Source organism: Oncorhynchus gorbuscha, linkage group LG01, assembly GCF_021184085.1.
Source record: "Oncorhynchus gorbuscha isolate QuinsamMale2020 ecotype Even-year linkage group LG01, OgorEven_v1.0, whole genome shotgun sequence".
NCBI classification, from domain to species: domain Eukaryota; kingdom Metazoa; phylum Chordata; class Actinopteri; order Salmoniformes; family Salmonidae; genus Oncorhynchus; species Oncorhynchus gorbuscha.
Window position 1 is genome coordinate 71,146,907 of NC_060173.1, and position 17,009 is coordinate 71,163,915.

The window sequence follows — 17,009 nt, forward strand, 5'->3', positions numbered from 1 at the left end:
TAAAAACATTTCTGCACCGTTTCTGTCTTTTTGCCATTGGTATTCTGTGTCTAACAACATTGCCCTTTCAAGCATTGATCTTCGATTGAAAAGAAATACAGCCTGTATGGAGAACGATCATGAGTCTAATAAGCTAGTCTAGCTAACCCGCCATGTTACTTTTCCGGGAATGCTAATTATGCTAACGTCGGCTTCCAAGTGCTTATATTATGTGATAACAACACATTTAGTTCTTATTTAATTATGGTTTTGCTTGTGTGTCAATGGGCCGGATGTTGAAAGACAACCGCTTTCGAAATGGCTAGGGTCAAGTGGGCGGGGCTACATAAGTTAAATAGTACCTTGCAAATGGGGCAGGACATGAAGCCGAAGGTGATCCTGGGCCCGAGCCAGCGGTTCTCCAGAACACGACGGGTACACTGGAGGTGGAACACATGACTGCAGTCCAGCTGAGGAAAAGAACAGAAACCACACATAGAACATTTATGAACCTGACCGCGAACACATCTATGGCCTAAAGACAAACAAGGTCCTTTATTCAAATAGAATTTGTATTATTTTCAAACACTTTAGCTAAACATGATTGAACCCGCCTGGGGCGTTGAAACTAATATAACAGTCCCACAAGTTCAAATTCCACCCATCTGGCACTCCAGGCAGGCAAAAAACCCCTCAAAAGTATTTGAAAGAAAACAGATTCTAATAAACCCAGGTGTGAGTCACTGTCTGAATCAAGCTAGTATCCTAGAGATACAATATAATATTATCAACAATAGTATTTGTATCGTCTATATACTGTAAATGCAGCTGCCACAGTATTGAAGCCATTGGATGCAGTTTATCATAGCACATTGTGCTTTAGTGAGGGCGATAGGTTCAGTATACACAATTTTGCATTTTATCAGAAGGTTGGCTGGCCCTCTTTGAAGTAGCGTAGATCAATGTAGTGCTCTCGGTCGATAAAGCCCTTTTGCATAAACTTCTGCCGTACCTTACGTCATTGTTAAGGCACTATATACACACGTACACATGGATTTTGTATTGTAGATACGTGATAGTATGTGATCAAGCAGATTTATTTAACTCAGGGGAGATGTCCAAAATTTTTACTGAAGAATGTGTTTGTTTCATATGCTTGTGTTTTACTTTTCATGCATTGTGTAATTTTATGTTTATTGATGCGTTCATGCAAGGCTCATCTGCAAAAGAGACCGTGGTTCCAGCATGACTCCCTGTTTAAATAAAGGTGAAATAAAATGTAATTCTGTGTACCTGGACAGCGGGAGCGGCAGAGAGCGCCTCAGTGAAGCAGATCATGCACATGTCGTCTGCGTCCTGTTTCAGGCAGCCTGCGCTCTTGTTGCAGCCGTGCAGACAGGGCAGGCAGCCCTTCTCATTCCTCACCCCGCCACAGAGGTGGCCGCATGCTTGGGTCTTACTGCACGCCAGCTTGGCATACTCCTACAGAGGGCACGGAGGAGAGTGAGGGTCAGACGATGGGCTTTATCGAATACATTTAGTCAAATCAACTTTATTGAAAGTGCATTTACAATAGCAACACCCTTTGCAGTGCAATACTGTACAGCAGAGTCGGGGGTCAAAATTAGTGAGTTACAAGGAATTAAATTCATGAATTGTAGAATTTAAAATAATTTTGTATGTGTGTATAAAACAATACAACACCGGTAGCCTTTGTATTTGAGCTTCACCTTTTACTATGTCAGGTTGGTTTTATATATGCATTTACTTGTGTACAAATAATTCAACTAAATAATATATATTGAACAAAAATCTAAATGCAATATGCAACAACTTCAGCGATTTTACTGAGTTAGAGTTCATAGAAGAAAATCAGTTGATTGAAATAAACAGGACCGAGTTTGAGAAACCCTGGCTATGGACGGTAGCCATTTAAAAAGGTAGTGTTCCTCCTCTACGAGGCATAAGAATGAATGACCAACATGCGCAAGGCATCTTCAGAGGGGTTTCTGTTTTTTAGTAACGCAAAAGTAAATGTAACATGTTACTTTCCATAGTAAGTAATGTTGTAATTACTTTTAAAGTAATGTTGCCCAACATTGTCCCTAAGTGTCAAGCTTTCATTTTCAGAGATTATGAACGAGCTGCGCACAGTCAAGAAACTGAATGATCCATTTATCATTTTTACACAGTTTAGATTTGGTTTTAGTCGTTTTAAAGTATATTAAGATCGACCTGCGAGCCTGGACCCCCTCGAGGATGTGCCTTTTCACTTTTCTGAAACATAACAAATATATAGATATATGAAAAGTTCAATTTAAAAAAATTGCGCGATTAGAGAAAAAATAATGCTCTCAAGCTTCCAATAAAGACAGATCTTCCTCTCTGATTATGGCTGAACTATGCCTCGTTTAGTCTCCACAAGAGGCTACCATTTCTGTAATAGGTCGCTAGGTGTTGAACTAAGGTAGTTTTAACAAGAGGGTCCACTTTTTTAAATTTTTTATTAAAACATTTTTGCTCACCTCTCTTTAAAAATGGTTTTTATCAGTTAAACATTACATTTGTGGGGTCTCCAGAGTGGCGCAGTGGTCTAAGTCACTGCATCACAGCACTTGAGGCATCACTAGAGACTCAGATTAGATCCAGGGCTGTATCACAGCGGTCTAAGGCACTGCATAACAGTGCTAGAGGTGTCCCTACAGACTCAGGTTCGATCCCGGGCTGTATCACAACTGGCCGTGATCGGGAGTCCCATAGGGCGGCGCACAATTGGCCCAGCATCGTCCGAGTTAGGCCGTGGGGGGGCTTTACTTGGCTCATCGCGCTCTAGCGACTCCTTGTGGCACCTCAGGCAGACCTCAGTCGTCAGTTGAACGGTGTTTCCTCCGACACATTGGTGCGGCCGGCTTCTGGGTTAAGAGGGCGGGTGTTAAGAAGTACTGTTTGGCGGGTCGGAGGATGCACGACTCGACCTTCGCCTCCCGATCAAGGTGGGGAGATGCAGCGATGAGACAAGATCGAAATTGGGGGTAAAAAAAAGGGGTTAAAATACAAAAAAGTCTCAAATACAAACAAAAAACATAACTGTATGGCCTAAGTGTTGAACACTGAAAGAGCTAGCTATATAGGTCCAATCTGTTACTATAATCATTTTGACTATGTTGTGAGTGGTTGATACTGGAGGTCGATCGATTAATCGGAATGGCCGATTAGTTCGGGACGATTTCAAATCGGAAATCTGTATTTTTGGACACCGATTTGGACGATGTTTTTTTATGTTTTTACACCTTTATTTAACTAGGCAAGTCAGTTAAGAACACATTCTCATTTTCAATGAAGGCCTAGGAACGGTGGGTCAACTGCCTTGTTCAGGGGCAGAACGACAGATTTTTACCTCGTCAGCTCTGGGATTCAATCTTGCAACCTTACAGTTAACTAGTCCAACGCTCTAACCACCTGATTACATTGCACTCCACGAGGAGCCTGCCTGTTACGCAAATGCAGTAAGAAGCCAAGGTAAGTTACTAGCTAGCATTAAACATATCTTATTAAAAACAATTATAATCACTAGTTAACTACACATGGTTGATGATATTACTAGTTTATCTAGCGTGTACTGCGTTGCATATAATCGATGCGGTGGCATTCGCGAAATGTGTACCTAATCATAAACATCAATGCCTTTCTTAAAATCAATACACAAGTATATATTTTTAAACCTGCATATTTAGTTAATATTGCCTGCTAACAGGAATTTCTTTTAACTAGGAAAAATGGTGTCACTTCTCTTGCAATAGAGTTAGGGTAGTATACAGCAGTTTGGGCCGCCTGGCTCGTTGCAAACTGTGTGAAGACAATTTCTTCCTAACAAAGACAACCAACTTCACCAAACGGGATGATTGAACAAAAACGCGTTTGCGAAAAAAGCACAATCGTTGCACGACTGTACCTAACCATAAACGCCTTTCTTAAAATCAATACACAGAAGTATATATTTTTAAACCTGCGTATTTAGCTAAAAGGAATCCATGTCAGCAGGCAATATTAACCCGGTGAAATTGGGTACAATGCAAGGCCACCTGGCTCGTTGCGAACTAATTTGCCAGAATTTTACTTAACTATGACATAACATTGAAGGTTGTGCAATGTAACAGGAATATTTAGACGTATGGATGCCACCCGTTAGATAAAATACGTAACGGTTCCGTATTTCACTATAGAATAAGAATAAAGAATAAACGTCTTATTTATGAGATAGGTTATTAATATGGTTGAATCCAGAAACTAAGGCTCATATTATTATGTTAGAATTAAGTCTATGATTTGATAGAGCAGTCTGACTGAGCGATAGTAGGCAGCAGCAGCCTCGTAAACATTCATTCAAACAGTACTTTCGTGTGTTTTGCCATCAGCTCTTCACTGTGCTTCAAGCAATTGCGCTGTTTATGACTTCAAGCCTATCAACTCCCGAGATTAGGATGGTGTTAGCTAGTTAGCGGGGTGTGCGCTACTAGCGTTTCAAACGTCACTCGCTCTGAGACTTGGAGTAGTTGTTCCCCTTGCTCTGCATGGGTAACGCTGCTTCGAGGGTGGCTGTTGTCGTTGTGTTGCTGGTTCGAGCCCAGGTAGGGGCGAGGAGAGGGACGGAAGCTATACTGTTACACTGGCAATACTAAAGTGCATATAAGAACATCCAATAGTCAAAAGGTATATGAAATACAAATTGTATAGAGAGAAGTAGTCCTATAATTCCTATAATAACTACAACCTAAAACTTACCTGGGAATATTGAAGAATCATGTTAAAAGTAACCACCAGCTTTCATATGTTCTGAGCAAGGAACTTAAACGTTAGCTTTCTCACATGGCACATATTGCAGTTTTACTTTCTTCTCCAACACTTTGTTTTTGCATTATTTAAACCAAATTTAACATGTTTCATTATTTATTTGAGGCTAAATGGATTTTATTGATAAGTGTTCATTCAGTATGGTGGTAAATGTCATTGTTACAAATAAAAAAAAATAAAAAAAATTGGCCGATTAATCGTTATCGACTTTTTTTTGGTCCTCCAATAATCGGTATCGGCGTTGAAAAATCATAATCGGTCGACCTCTAGTTGGTACCTGGCAGTCTGGGTCAGAGCAGACACTGCCCACAGCCGAGAGCTCGGTGCCGTTCCTGGTGCCACAAAACCTGCAGGCATCTGAGCTGCTGGAGGCTGGTCTCCCTGCACACAGACGCAGAGCATTAGCTATGCACGAGAGAAGGCTAGAGAAGGAATACATCACCTTGTCTTAACAAAAATCACACTACAGATGCTATACACAGTCATGACAGTCTGTGACGTCTTATGATTGTAAAAAATTTGAAAGGTAAAAACAAAGTAGTAGCTCCACTTTAACTTCTAAATGTCATCATTGCTTACATCTATCCAGTCCCTCTCAGATCTACACAAGTGTCTAGGGGGTAATGGCTAGCTAGGGGTTGTTTCTTGATTACATCTATCCAGTTCCTCTCAGAACTACACAAGTGTCTAGGGGGTAATGGCTAGCTAGGGGTTGTTTCTTGATTACATCTATCCAGTCCCTCTCAGATCTACACAAGTATCTAAGGGGTAATGGCTAGCTAGGGGTTGTTTCTTCATTACACCTATCCAGTCCCTCTCAGATCTACACAAGTGTCTAGGGGGTAATGGCTAGCTAGGGGTTGTTTCTTCATTATATCTATCCAGTCCCTCTCAGATCTACACAAGTGTCTAGGGGGTAATGGCTAGCTAGGGGTTGTTTCTTGATTACATCTATCCAGTCCCTCTCAGATCTACACAAGTGTCTAGGGGGTAATGGCTAGCTAGGGGTTGTTTCTTGATTACATCTATCCAGTCCCTCTCAGATCTACACTGACATGGTCAGAAAAGGGTCTGGATAGGTTCTGTTACCTGTGTGTTCCCTGAACTCCACCATGGCCTTCATGGTCTTGGAGTCGGCCAGAGCCATAAGCCAGAAGAGCTTTGTCCTCCCACAGCCCTCGTGGAGGTCCACCTTGATTGCCTCCTCCTCCTCCTTAAACACCTGGAGAGAAACAGCAGAGAGACTAGGGATACCGCCATGTTAAATTACACATCATGCCTGCCAGAAAGGGATGAGTTGGATTTTAGAGTCTGTAAGATGTTTAAGACAGATTTTCAAAATGAATGGTAATATTGAAAAAAACATCTTGACTCTGGTTAGGCGATATCCAGATTTTCATACCTTTATAGTACCATACCGGGGTATATGGTATTACTGGGGTCCAGTGAAATCAACTTTGTAGCACTCACTCGACTTAGAGGGTGCATTGTCAGGGATAGGAGCGTTGCGAGATGACGCACAACAACGACATCTGCCACGAAACCACAATATCAAGAACCACAGCGGTCAAAATAACTAAAGTACATCACCAGCGTAACGACTACCGCTACAATCAACGTGATCGCTATGTTCCTGCACCATACCAACACAAAGTGTCAGGTAACAAGTGTACCAATAGGTTCAATGATGATCACAACGTAAACCAATGCTCTTCGAAGTTCTGCTAAGAGAAGTACAAAAGTGCCAAAAATTTGAGAAAAAGAGATAAGTCACCATGACTCGGCATTTGCAAGGACGTAAACAATCAACTTACCCCAGCTCTCACTTGAAACCATAGCCAGGGCCCGCTCGACCAAGCAACAAGCCCATGGGCTTGGACTATACACTCAGATACAAATGTTGCGCCGCACAAGGTAAACACCATCGCAAAAGCCAATTCCACTCAAACTAAGATACGTCGATCTGTTTAAACCATGAACACAAATGACATCACACCGTTGAAAACAACCACTCCACTTTGTGGAGAATATGACAACATAACGCAACTCAGAGGCCATACCTCAAAACAGTCCTGGAGGACTGCTTAACCTGTGATGCGTTAATTGAGTCAGGCTCGACAATACCACTCATCTCTCAAACATTGTTCAATGATCTCAAAAGGGCTTTGAACCCAGCTAAACGTTGGTTAAATACGGAACGAAGCAACACTAACCTTCGAGTTTTCACTCAGACTACCTCGCCTCTCACATTGAGACTCATGCTGAAAGTACACTTCCAAGACATATCGCTTGTTACTAGGAGCAGACTGATGGATCGTGTGGTCCCACTGATGGAAAAACAACCAAATGTGGTCACAGGTGCCGTCTCCACTGACCACACCGTCTTTTCCTTATGCTGGATGCAACACAGTCATCCACAAGGAGTATCTGTTGAAAGGAACCCTTGGGAAAAAGACGTTGCAACACCTCTTGGTGCAGACTCTGACTCAAGCAGATATTACGATCTCGTCACATTTAATCAGCAAACCTGATTGACTATTCTTTTCATGATTTTGAGCCGGCAGTCTGAGTGAGTAACTTCCCTCGTCCTTCAGACAACTTCCGCAAGCACCGTGGGCGTCTCAGGAAACAGATGGAGAGATGAATCAAGCTTCACCAAATCTGGGGTTGGCGGATGCCAGGAGAACGGTACCTGCCCCAATGTAAAGTTTGGTGGAGGAGGAATAATGGTCTGGTGCTGTTTTTCATGGATCGGGATGTGTTTTCTGAACTAAATGTTTTTTACATTTTTTAAAACGATATTCATCTAAGATGGCGCCGGAGAAGGCAGACGTTTTACGTGCCCCCAACCGATTGTATTTTTTTGTTTGTTTATTCTGTGTTGTTTCTAACTTTCCTAAAAACTTACTTTGTACATAATGTTGCCTCTACCAACTCTTATGAGCGAAAATAACTTCTGGACATCGGGACTGCGATTACTTTTTTCCTTTAAAGATTCTGACGAGGCCGATGCGAATGATATACTGCTTCTTGGGAACAGGCCCAGATACCCGTGAATTGCGTGAAGAGGCGGAGAAAAAGGGCCGGCGGCCAGGCTGCCTTCTGAGAATTCATAGGCAATCGAATAAACCCCCACTTCCTTCCAATCTGCTAGCAAAAGTGTAATCTTTGTACAATTTTTTATTTCACCAGGTAGGCCAGTTGAGAACAAGTTCTCATTTACAACTGCGACCTGGCCAAGATAAAGCAAAGCAGTGCAACACAAACAACAGAGTTACACATGGAATAAACAAAAGTACAGTCAATAAGACAACAGAAAAAAATCTATCTACAGTGTGTGCAAAAGAGGTAAGATTAGGGAGGTAAAACAATAAATACACAATACATAGGCAGTAGTGGCGAAGTAATTACAATGTAGCATTTAAACACTGGAGTGATAGATGTGCAGAAGATGAATGTGCAAGTAGAGATAAGGGGTTGCAAAGGAGCAAAAAATAATAATAATATGGGGATGAGGTAGTTGGGTGTGCTTTTTACAGATTGGCTGTGTACAGGTACAGTGACTGGAAAGCTGCTCTGACAGCAGATAGTCAGTTAGTGAGGGAAATATAAGTCCACAACTTCAGTGATCTTTGCAATTCGATCCAGTCATTGGCAGCAGAGATCTGGAAGGAAAGGCAGCCAAAGTAAGTGTTGGCTTTAGGGATGACCAGTGAGATATACCTGCCGGAGCGCGTGCTACGGGTGGGTGTTGCTATGGTGACAACTGGGCTGAGAAGGCGGGGCTTTACCTAGCAAAGACTAACAGATGACCTGGAGTCAGTGGGTTTGGCAACAAATATTTAGTGAGGGCCAGCCAACGAGAGCATACAGGTCATAGTGGTGGGTAGTATATGGGGCTTTGGTGACAAAACGGCACTGTGATAGACTGCATCCATTTTGTTCAGTAGAGTGTTGGAGGCTATTTGGTAAATGATCTCGCCGAAATCAAGGATCGGTAGGATAGTCAGTTTCATGAGGGTATATTTGTCAGCATGAGCGAAGGATTCTTTGTTGCGAAATAGGAAGCCGATTCAAGATTTCATTTTGGATTGGAGATGCTTAATGTGAGTCTGGAAGGAGAGTTTACAGTCTAACCAGCCACCTGGGTATTTGTAGATGTCCACATATTCTAAGTCAGAACCGTCCAGAGTAGTGATGATGGACGGGTGAGCAGCGATCAGTTGAAGAGCATGCATTTAGTTTTACTAGCATTTAAAAGCAGTTGGAGGCAATGGAAGGAGTATGGTATTGAAGTTAGTTAACGCAGAGTCCAAAGAAGGGACAGATGTATACAGAATGGTTTCGTCTGTGTAGAGGTGGATCAGAGAATCACCAGCAGCAAGAGCGACATCATTGCTATATACAGACAAAAGAGTCGTCCCGAGAATTGAACACTGTGGCACCCCCATAGAGACTGCCAGAGGTCCGGACAACAGGACAACGATTTGACACACTGAACTCTGTCTGAGAAGTAGTTGGTGAACCTGGCGAGGCAATCATTTGAGAAACCTGGCTGTTGAGTCTGCAGATAAGAATGTGGTGATTGACAGAGTCGAAAGCCTTGGCCAGGTCGATGAGTACGGCTGCACAGTATTGTCTTTTATTGATGGCAGTTATGATATCGTTTAGGACCTTGAGCGTGGCTGAAGTGCACACATGACCAGCTCGGAAACCAGATTGCATAGAGAAGGTACGGTGGGATTCGAAATGGTTGGTGATCTGTTTGTTAACTTGGCTTTCGAAGACCTAAGAAAGGCAGGGTAGGATAGATATAGGTCAAATCAAATCAAATGTTATTTGTCATATACACATGGTTAGCAGATGTTAATGCGAGTGTAGCGAAATGCTTGTGCTTCTAGTTCCGACAATGCAGTGATAACCAACAAGTAATCTAACTAACTATTCCAAAACTACTGTCTTATACACAGTGTAAGGGGATAAAGAATATGTACATAAGGATATATGAATGAGTGATGGTACAGAGCAGCATACAGTAGATGGTATCGAGTACAGTATATACATATGAGATGAATATGTAGACAAATTAAACAAAGTGGCATAGTTAAAGTGGCTAGTGATACATGTATTACATAAGTATCACGGAGGCGCTCCGCACCGCTAAAGCTAACTCTCTCTCCTCTGCGCTCATCCTTCTAGACCTATCGGCTGCCTTCGATACTGTGAACCATCAGATCCTCCTCTCCACTCTCTCCGAGTTGGGCATCTCTGGCGCGGCCCACGCTTGGATTGCGTCCTACCTGACAGGTCACTCCTACCAGGTGGCGTGGCGAGAATCTGTCTCCTCACCACGCGCTCTCACCACTGGTGTCCCCCAGGGCTCTGCTCTAGGCCCTCTCCTATTCTCGCTATACACCAAGTCACTTGGCTCTGTCATAACCTCACATGGTCTCTCCTATCATTGCTATGCAGACGACACACAATTAATCTTCTCCTTTCCCCCTTCTGATGACCAGGTGGCGAATCGCATCTCTGCATGTCTGGCAGACATATCAGTGTGGATGACTGATCACCACCTCAAGCTGAACTTCGGCAAGACGGAGCTGCTCTTCCTCCCGGGGAAGGACTGCCCGTTCCATGATCTCGCCATCACGGTTGACAACTCCATTGTGTCCTCCTCCCAGAGCGCTAAGAACCTTGGCGTGATCCTGGACAACACCCTGTCGTTCTCAACTAACATCAAGGCGGTGGCCCGTTCCTGTAGGTTCATGCTCTACAACATCCGCAGATTACGACCCTGCCTCACACAGGAAGCGGCGCAGGTCCTAATCCAGGCACTTGTCATCTCCCGTCTGGATTACTGCAACTCGCTGTTGGCTGGGCTCCCTGCCTGTGCCATTAAACCCCTACAAATCATCCAGAACGCCGCAGCCCGTCTAGTGTTCAATCTTCCCAAGTTCTCTCACGTCACCCCGCTCCTCCGCTCTCTCCACTGGCTTCCAGTTGAAGCTCGCATCCGCTACAAGACCATGGTGCTTGCCTACGGAGCTGTGAGGGGAACGGCACCTCAGTACCTCCAGGCTCTGATCAGGCCCTACACCCAAATAAGGGCACTGCGTTCATCCACCTCTGGCCTGCTCGTCTCCCTACCACTGAGGAAGTACAGTTCCCGCTCAGCCCAGTCAAAACTGTTCGCTGCTCTGGCTCCCCAATGGTGGAACAAACTCCCTCACGACGCCAGGACAGCGGAGTCAATCACCACCTTCCGGAGACACCTGAAACCCCACCTCTTTAAGGAATACTTAGGATAGGATAAAGTAATCCTTCTCACCCCCCTCCCCCTTAAAATATTTAGATGCACTATTGTAAAGTGGCTGTTCCACTGGATGTCATAAGGTGAATGCACCAATTTGTAAGTCGCTCTGGATAAGAGCGTCTGCTAAATGACTTAAATGTAAATGTAATAAGGATGCAGTCGATGATGCAGAGTACAGTATATACGTATGCATATGAGATGAATAATGTAGGGTAAGTAACATTATATAAGGTAGCATTGTTTAAAGTGGCTAGTGATATAATTACATAATTTCCCATCAATTCCCATTATTAGAGTGGCTGGAGTTGGGTCAGTGTCAATGACAGTGTGTTGGCAGCAGCCACTCAATGTTAGTGGTGGCTGTTTAACAGTCTGATGGCCTTGAGATAGAAGCTGTTTTTCAGTCTCTCGGTCCCGGCTTTGATGCACCTGTACTGACCTCGCCTTCTGGATGATAGCGGGGTGAACAGGCAGTGGCTCGGGTGGTTGATGTCCTTGATGATCTTTATGGCCTTCCTGTAACATCGGGTGGTGTAGGTGTCCTGGAGGGCAGGTAGTTTGCCCCCGGTGATGCTTTGTGCAGACCTCACTACCCTCTGGAGAGCCTTACGGTTGAGGGCGGAGCAGTTTCCATACCAGGCGGTGATACAGCCCGCCAGGATGCTCTCGATTGTGCATCTGTAGAAGTTTGTGAGTGCTTTTGGTAACAAGCCGAATTTCTTCAGCCTCCTGAGGTTGAAGAGGCGCTGCTGCGCCTTCTTCACGACGCTGTCAGTGTGAGTGGACCAATTCAGTTTGTCTGTGATGTGTATGCCGAGGAACTTAAAACTTGCTACCCTCTCCACTACTGTTCCATCGATGTGGATAGGGGGGTGTTCCCTCTGCTGTTTCCTGAAGTCCACAATCATCTCCTTAGTTTTGTTGACGTTGAGTGTGAGGTTATTTTCCTGACACCACACTCGAGGGCCCTCACCTCCTCCCTGTAGGCCGTCTCGTCGTTGTTGGTAATCAAGCCTACCACTGTTGTGTCGTCCGCAAACTTGATGATTGAGTTGGAGGCGTGCGTGGCCACGCAGTCGTGGGTGAACAGGGAGTACAGGAGAAGGCTCAGAACGCACCCTTGTGGGGCCCCCGTGTTGAAGATCAGCGGGGAGATGTTGTTGCCTACCCTCACCACCTGGGGGCGGCCCGTCAGGAAGTCCAGTACCCAGTTGCACAGGGCGGGGTCGAGACCCAGGGTCTCGAGCTTGATGATGAGCTTGGAGGGCACTATGGTGTTAAATGCTGAGCTGGTCCGTGACTGGTCAGTGACTGGGCTGGGTTTCTTCTTATAGTCCGTGATTGACTGTAGACCCTGCCTCATGCCTCGTGTCTGAGCCGTTGAATTGAGATTCTACTTTGTCTCTGTACTGGCGCTTAGCTTGTTTAATAGCCTTGCGGAGGGAATAGCTGCACTGTTTGTATTCGGTCATGTTGCCAGACACCTTGGCCTGATTAAAAGCAGTGGTTCGCGCTTTCAGTTTCACGAGAATGCTGCCATCAATCCACGGTTTCTGGTTAGGGAATGTTTTTATCATTGCTATGGGAACGACATCTTCAACGCACGTTCTAATGAACTCGCACACCGAATCAGCGTATTCGTCAATATTTTTATCTGACGCAATACGAAACATATCCCAGTCCACGTGATGGAAGCAGTCTTGGAGTGTGGAGTCCGCTTGGTCGGACCAGCGTTGGACAGACCTCAGCGTGGGAGCCTCTTGTTTTAGTTTCTGCCTGTAGGCAGGGATCAACAAAATGGAGTCGTGGTCAGCTTTTCCGAAAGGGGGGCGGGGCAGGGCCTTATATGCGTCGCGGAAGTTAGAGTAACAATGATCCAAGGTTTTACCACCCCTGGTTGCGCAATCGATATGCTGATAAAATTTAGGGAGTCTTGTTTTCAGATTAGCTTTGTTAAAATCCCCAGCTACAATGAATGCAGCCTCCGGATAAATGGTTTCCAGTTTGCAAAGAGTTAAATAAAGTTCGTTCAGAGCCATCGATGTGTCTGCTTGGGGGGGGATATATACGGCTGTGATTATAATCGAAGAGAATTCTCTTGGAAGATAATGCGGTCTACATTTGATTGTGAGGAATTCTAAATCAGGTGAACAGAAGGATTTGAGTTCCTGTATGTTTCTTTCATCACACCATGTCTCGTTAGTCATGAGGCATACGCCTCCGCCACTCTTCTTACCAGAAAGATGTTTGTTTCTGTCGGCGCGATGCGTGGAGAAACCTGTTGGCTGCACCGCATCGGATAGCGTCTTCCCAGTAAGCCATGTTTCCGTGAAGCAGAGAACTGGGTCTGTAACAGTTTGGGTCTAGAGTGTCTCCCCCTTTGAAGAGGGGGATGACCGCGGCATCATTCCAAACTTTGGGGATCTCAGACGATACGAAAGAGAGGTTGAATAGGCTAGTAATAGGGGTTGCAACAATTGCGGCGGATCATTTTAGAAGAGGGTCCCGATTGTCTATCCCAGCTGATTTGTAGGGGTCCAGATTTTGCAGCTCTTTCAGAACATCATCTATCTGGATTTGGGTGAAGGAGAAATGGGGGAGGCTTGGGCAAGTTGCTGTGGAGAGCGCGGGCAGTTCACCGGGGTAGAGGTAGCCAGGTGGGAAGCATGGCCAGCCGTAGAAAAATGCTTAATGAAATTCTCATTGTGGATTTATCGGTGGTTTTAGTGTTTCCTAGCCTCAGTGCAGTGGGAAGCTGGGAGGTGGTGCTCTTATGCTCCATGGACTTTAAAGTGTCCCAGAACTTTTTGGAGTTTGTGCTTCAGGATGCAAATTTCCAGTTGAAAAAGCTAACCTTAGCTTTCCTAACTGCCTGTGTATATTGGTTCCTAACTTCCCTGAAAAGTTGCATATCGCGGGGGCTATTCGATGCGAATGCAGTACGCCTCATGTTTTTGTGCTGGTCAAGGGCAATCAGGTCTGGAGTGAACCAAGGGCTATATCTGTTCTTGGATCAACATTTGTTTTTAATGGGGCATGTTTATTTAAGATGGAAAGCACTTTTAAAGAATAACCAGGTATCCTCTAGTGACGGAATGAGGTCAATATCCTTCCAGGATACCGGGCCAGGTCAATTAGAAAGGCCTGCTCGCTGAAGTGTTTTAGGGAGAGTTTGACAGTGATGAGGGGTGGTCGTTTGACCGCAGACCTGTTACTGACACAGGCAATGAGGCAGTGATCGCTGAGATCCTGGTTGAAGACAGTAGAGGTGTATTTAGAGGGCAGGTTGATCAGGATGATATCTATGAGGGTGCCCATGTTTACAGATTTGGGGTTATACCTGGAAGGTTAATTGATAATTTGTGTGAGATTGAGGACATCTAGCTTAGACTGTAGGACGGCCAGGGTTTTAAGCATGTCCCAGTTTAGGTCACCAAACAGCACAAGCTCTGAAGAAAGATTCACATATTGTGTCCAGAGCACAGCTGGGGGCTGAGGGGGGGCTGTAACAAGTGGCAACGGTAAGAGACTTGTTTCTGGAAAGGTGGATTTTTAGAAGGAGAAGCTCAAATTGTTTGTGAACAGACCTGGATAGTATGACAGAACTCTGCAGGCTCTCTCTGCAGTAGATTGAAACTCCCCACCCGTTGACAGTTCTATCTTGTCGGAAAATGTTATAGTTATAGTTAGATTCAGACACGGCTAGGGCATCCGAGTTGGCAGAGTGTGCTAAAGCAGTGAATAAAACAAACTTAGGGAGGAGGCTTCTAATGCTAACATGCATGAAACCGAGGCTTTCATGGTTACAGAAGTCAACAACTATTGTTGGTTAGGGGCTCGTAAGTAAGCATTTCACTGTTTTCGGCGCATTTATAGTAGGGATGAAGACTATAACACCTTTCATGTTGGTCCATGTTGGTATAAGAACACCGTTCTACTTTATTACAACTTTACAGGCTAATTTCTATTCTGTTAAAATGAATTACCATAATCAAAATGTGATTTCTGCATTCTAAGCACAGTGAGTAAACACTATAATGGGTTACGCACCGAATGCATACTGATGTCTGGGTAAAATTCTGGTAAAAGAAACATCGACACTTCGACAGGCTCCCAGTCTAGTCTAGTCTATATGACTGGGGGCAGAGTGCCCCCTACAGGTGAATGTGGGTACTACTGACCTGTCTCTGATGGGAGCGAGTGCGTCGGTGCAGGTGGAGGAAGCGGTCACAGTCGGTACACAGGTTACCACACATGTTACACAGGATGATGGCTGCTGTCTCGCCGTCATCATGGTTATCGCACATGGGCTGTGGACGGGAGCACAACGAGACTTTACGGTTATGACCTGAACACCTTGAGACAACTTTCCCTCATTTCATCCACCCAGAACAGTAAAATGCGTATAGCTAAATGTAAAATTGTTGGATTTGTAAGGAATGCGATTTGGAGTGCTATAAATAAAATCCATTAATTTATGCATAATCTCAACAGATTACAATTCAGAAAAAAAAAAAAATTATTGAGTCGATATTGCTTTGCCAAAATGCACGTGTTCTATGAGGCTAATAAGTTACCATCTGTCTCTGCTGTCCGTCTTTGCCCATCCAGCGGCCTGAGGACAGCCTGTCCACATGATCCTGGTCCAGCACACACAGAGAGGCCAGAGCAAGCCACAACTACAGTACAGAGAGAAAGGACAGAGAGGTTAAAAATGTACTCAAACACACAAAACACCAGACCTGGGTTCAAATACATGTATTTTCATTATTTGTTATTTAAATAAACTTACATTCCAATATTTAACTACTTGTATTTTCCAAAAATGAATCTGAATACTATGAAATGTGAAAGTAATGAAATTGCATTTGAACCCAGGTCTGGTAAACACACACACAATATGGTCGTGTGATATGAGAACAGCCGTACCCGGGTGGTGGCGATGCAACGGACTGGCGAGCGATGCTCCTCCTCCATCTTGGTGAGGGCGATGATGGTCTCAGCGATGGCGTTCTTCGTCACCCGAGACCAGGCGTCCGACAGGTGTCCGGCAGCCATGTCTTTGACCAGCTTGATGATTATCTCAGCGATCTGAGGGGGAGTGGATCCCTTCATCCACCAGTGGCTCTCCCCCCGGCGAATGTAGCTGAACATGGGAGACCAATGTGTTCATTATGGGACACAATACTACAGAGATCAGCAAAACAAGTACTGTATATATATAGGCCAATTCCAGAAATGTATGAATACAAGAGAATGTCAGTAAAATGTATAATGGGCTTTATATATAAATACATTTGAATGACATTATATTGAAAATTCCTGTTCAATCAGGAGAAATCACATCTGACAATTGGTTTGAGAATATCTCAAAATGTTTGTCGACGAAGTCATGAATCGTTTTTGTGAGATGACATGGGTCATCTCACGTCTTGCAAAGTAAAACAAAAGCAAGCTTTTCTTATAGGACAAGTCCACAGTCATAATTCACAACTTTTTGGACCATAAAAAAAAAAATTGTGCCTCATGACGGTAAATCACAAAGTTGTGGTCTCACCTGGAGTTGAAAATCAAGGGCAGCGTGACAGTAGTGATGCCTTTGCCTGCCGCCATGCCTGCCGTGCCGGCAATGGTGGTTCCCTTGGCCTTGAGTTGCACGGTGAGTGCCTTGGCAATGCAGCCCAGGAACATGTCCAGGATGCCAAGCTTGTTCCAGTCACCCTTCTCGGTCGAGTGGATGATGTCACTGATATCGGCAGGCGGCAGGGCCTTGATGCCGATGATGCTGGCCAGGCGCACGGGTGTCACCTCTGGGAGGACACGACGGAGGAGAGAGGTCACCTGGGAAAGACGGGTGACGGGT

General features: G+C 44.6%; 1 protein-coding gene across 4 annotated transcripts in view; it reads right to left on the reverse strand.

The window, feature by feature from the left end:
* LOC124041573 (E3 ubiquitin-protein ligase MYCBP2-like) overlaps positions 1–17,009 on the reverse strand; it is a 233,183-nt gene that overhangs the window by 19,038 nt on the left and 197,136 nt on the right. For all 4 annotated transcript variants that reach the window (XM_046359324.1, XM_046359315.1, XM_046359308.1 and 1 more), the window contains 8 exons: positions 16,704–16,987; positions 16,076–16,292; positions 15,724–15,825; positions 15,328–15,456; positions 5,920–6,052; positions 5,108–5,211; positions 1,273–1,461; positions 342–449 (listed from right to left, as the gene is read on the reverse strand). In XM_046359324.1, coding sequence (XP_046215280.1) covers positions 342–449; positions 1,273–1,461; positions 5,108–5,211; positions 5,920–6,052; positions 15,328–15,456; positions 15,724–15,825; positions 16,076–16,292; positions 16,704–16,987 — 1,266 coding nt within the window. The remainder of the gene's footprint in view (positions 1–341; positions 450–1,272; positions 1,462–5,107; positions 5,212–5,919; positions 6,053–15,327; positions 15,457–15,723; positions 15,826–16,075; positions 16,293–16,703; positions 16,988–17,009) is intronic.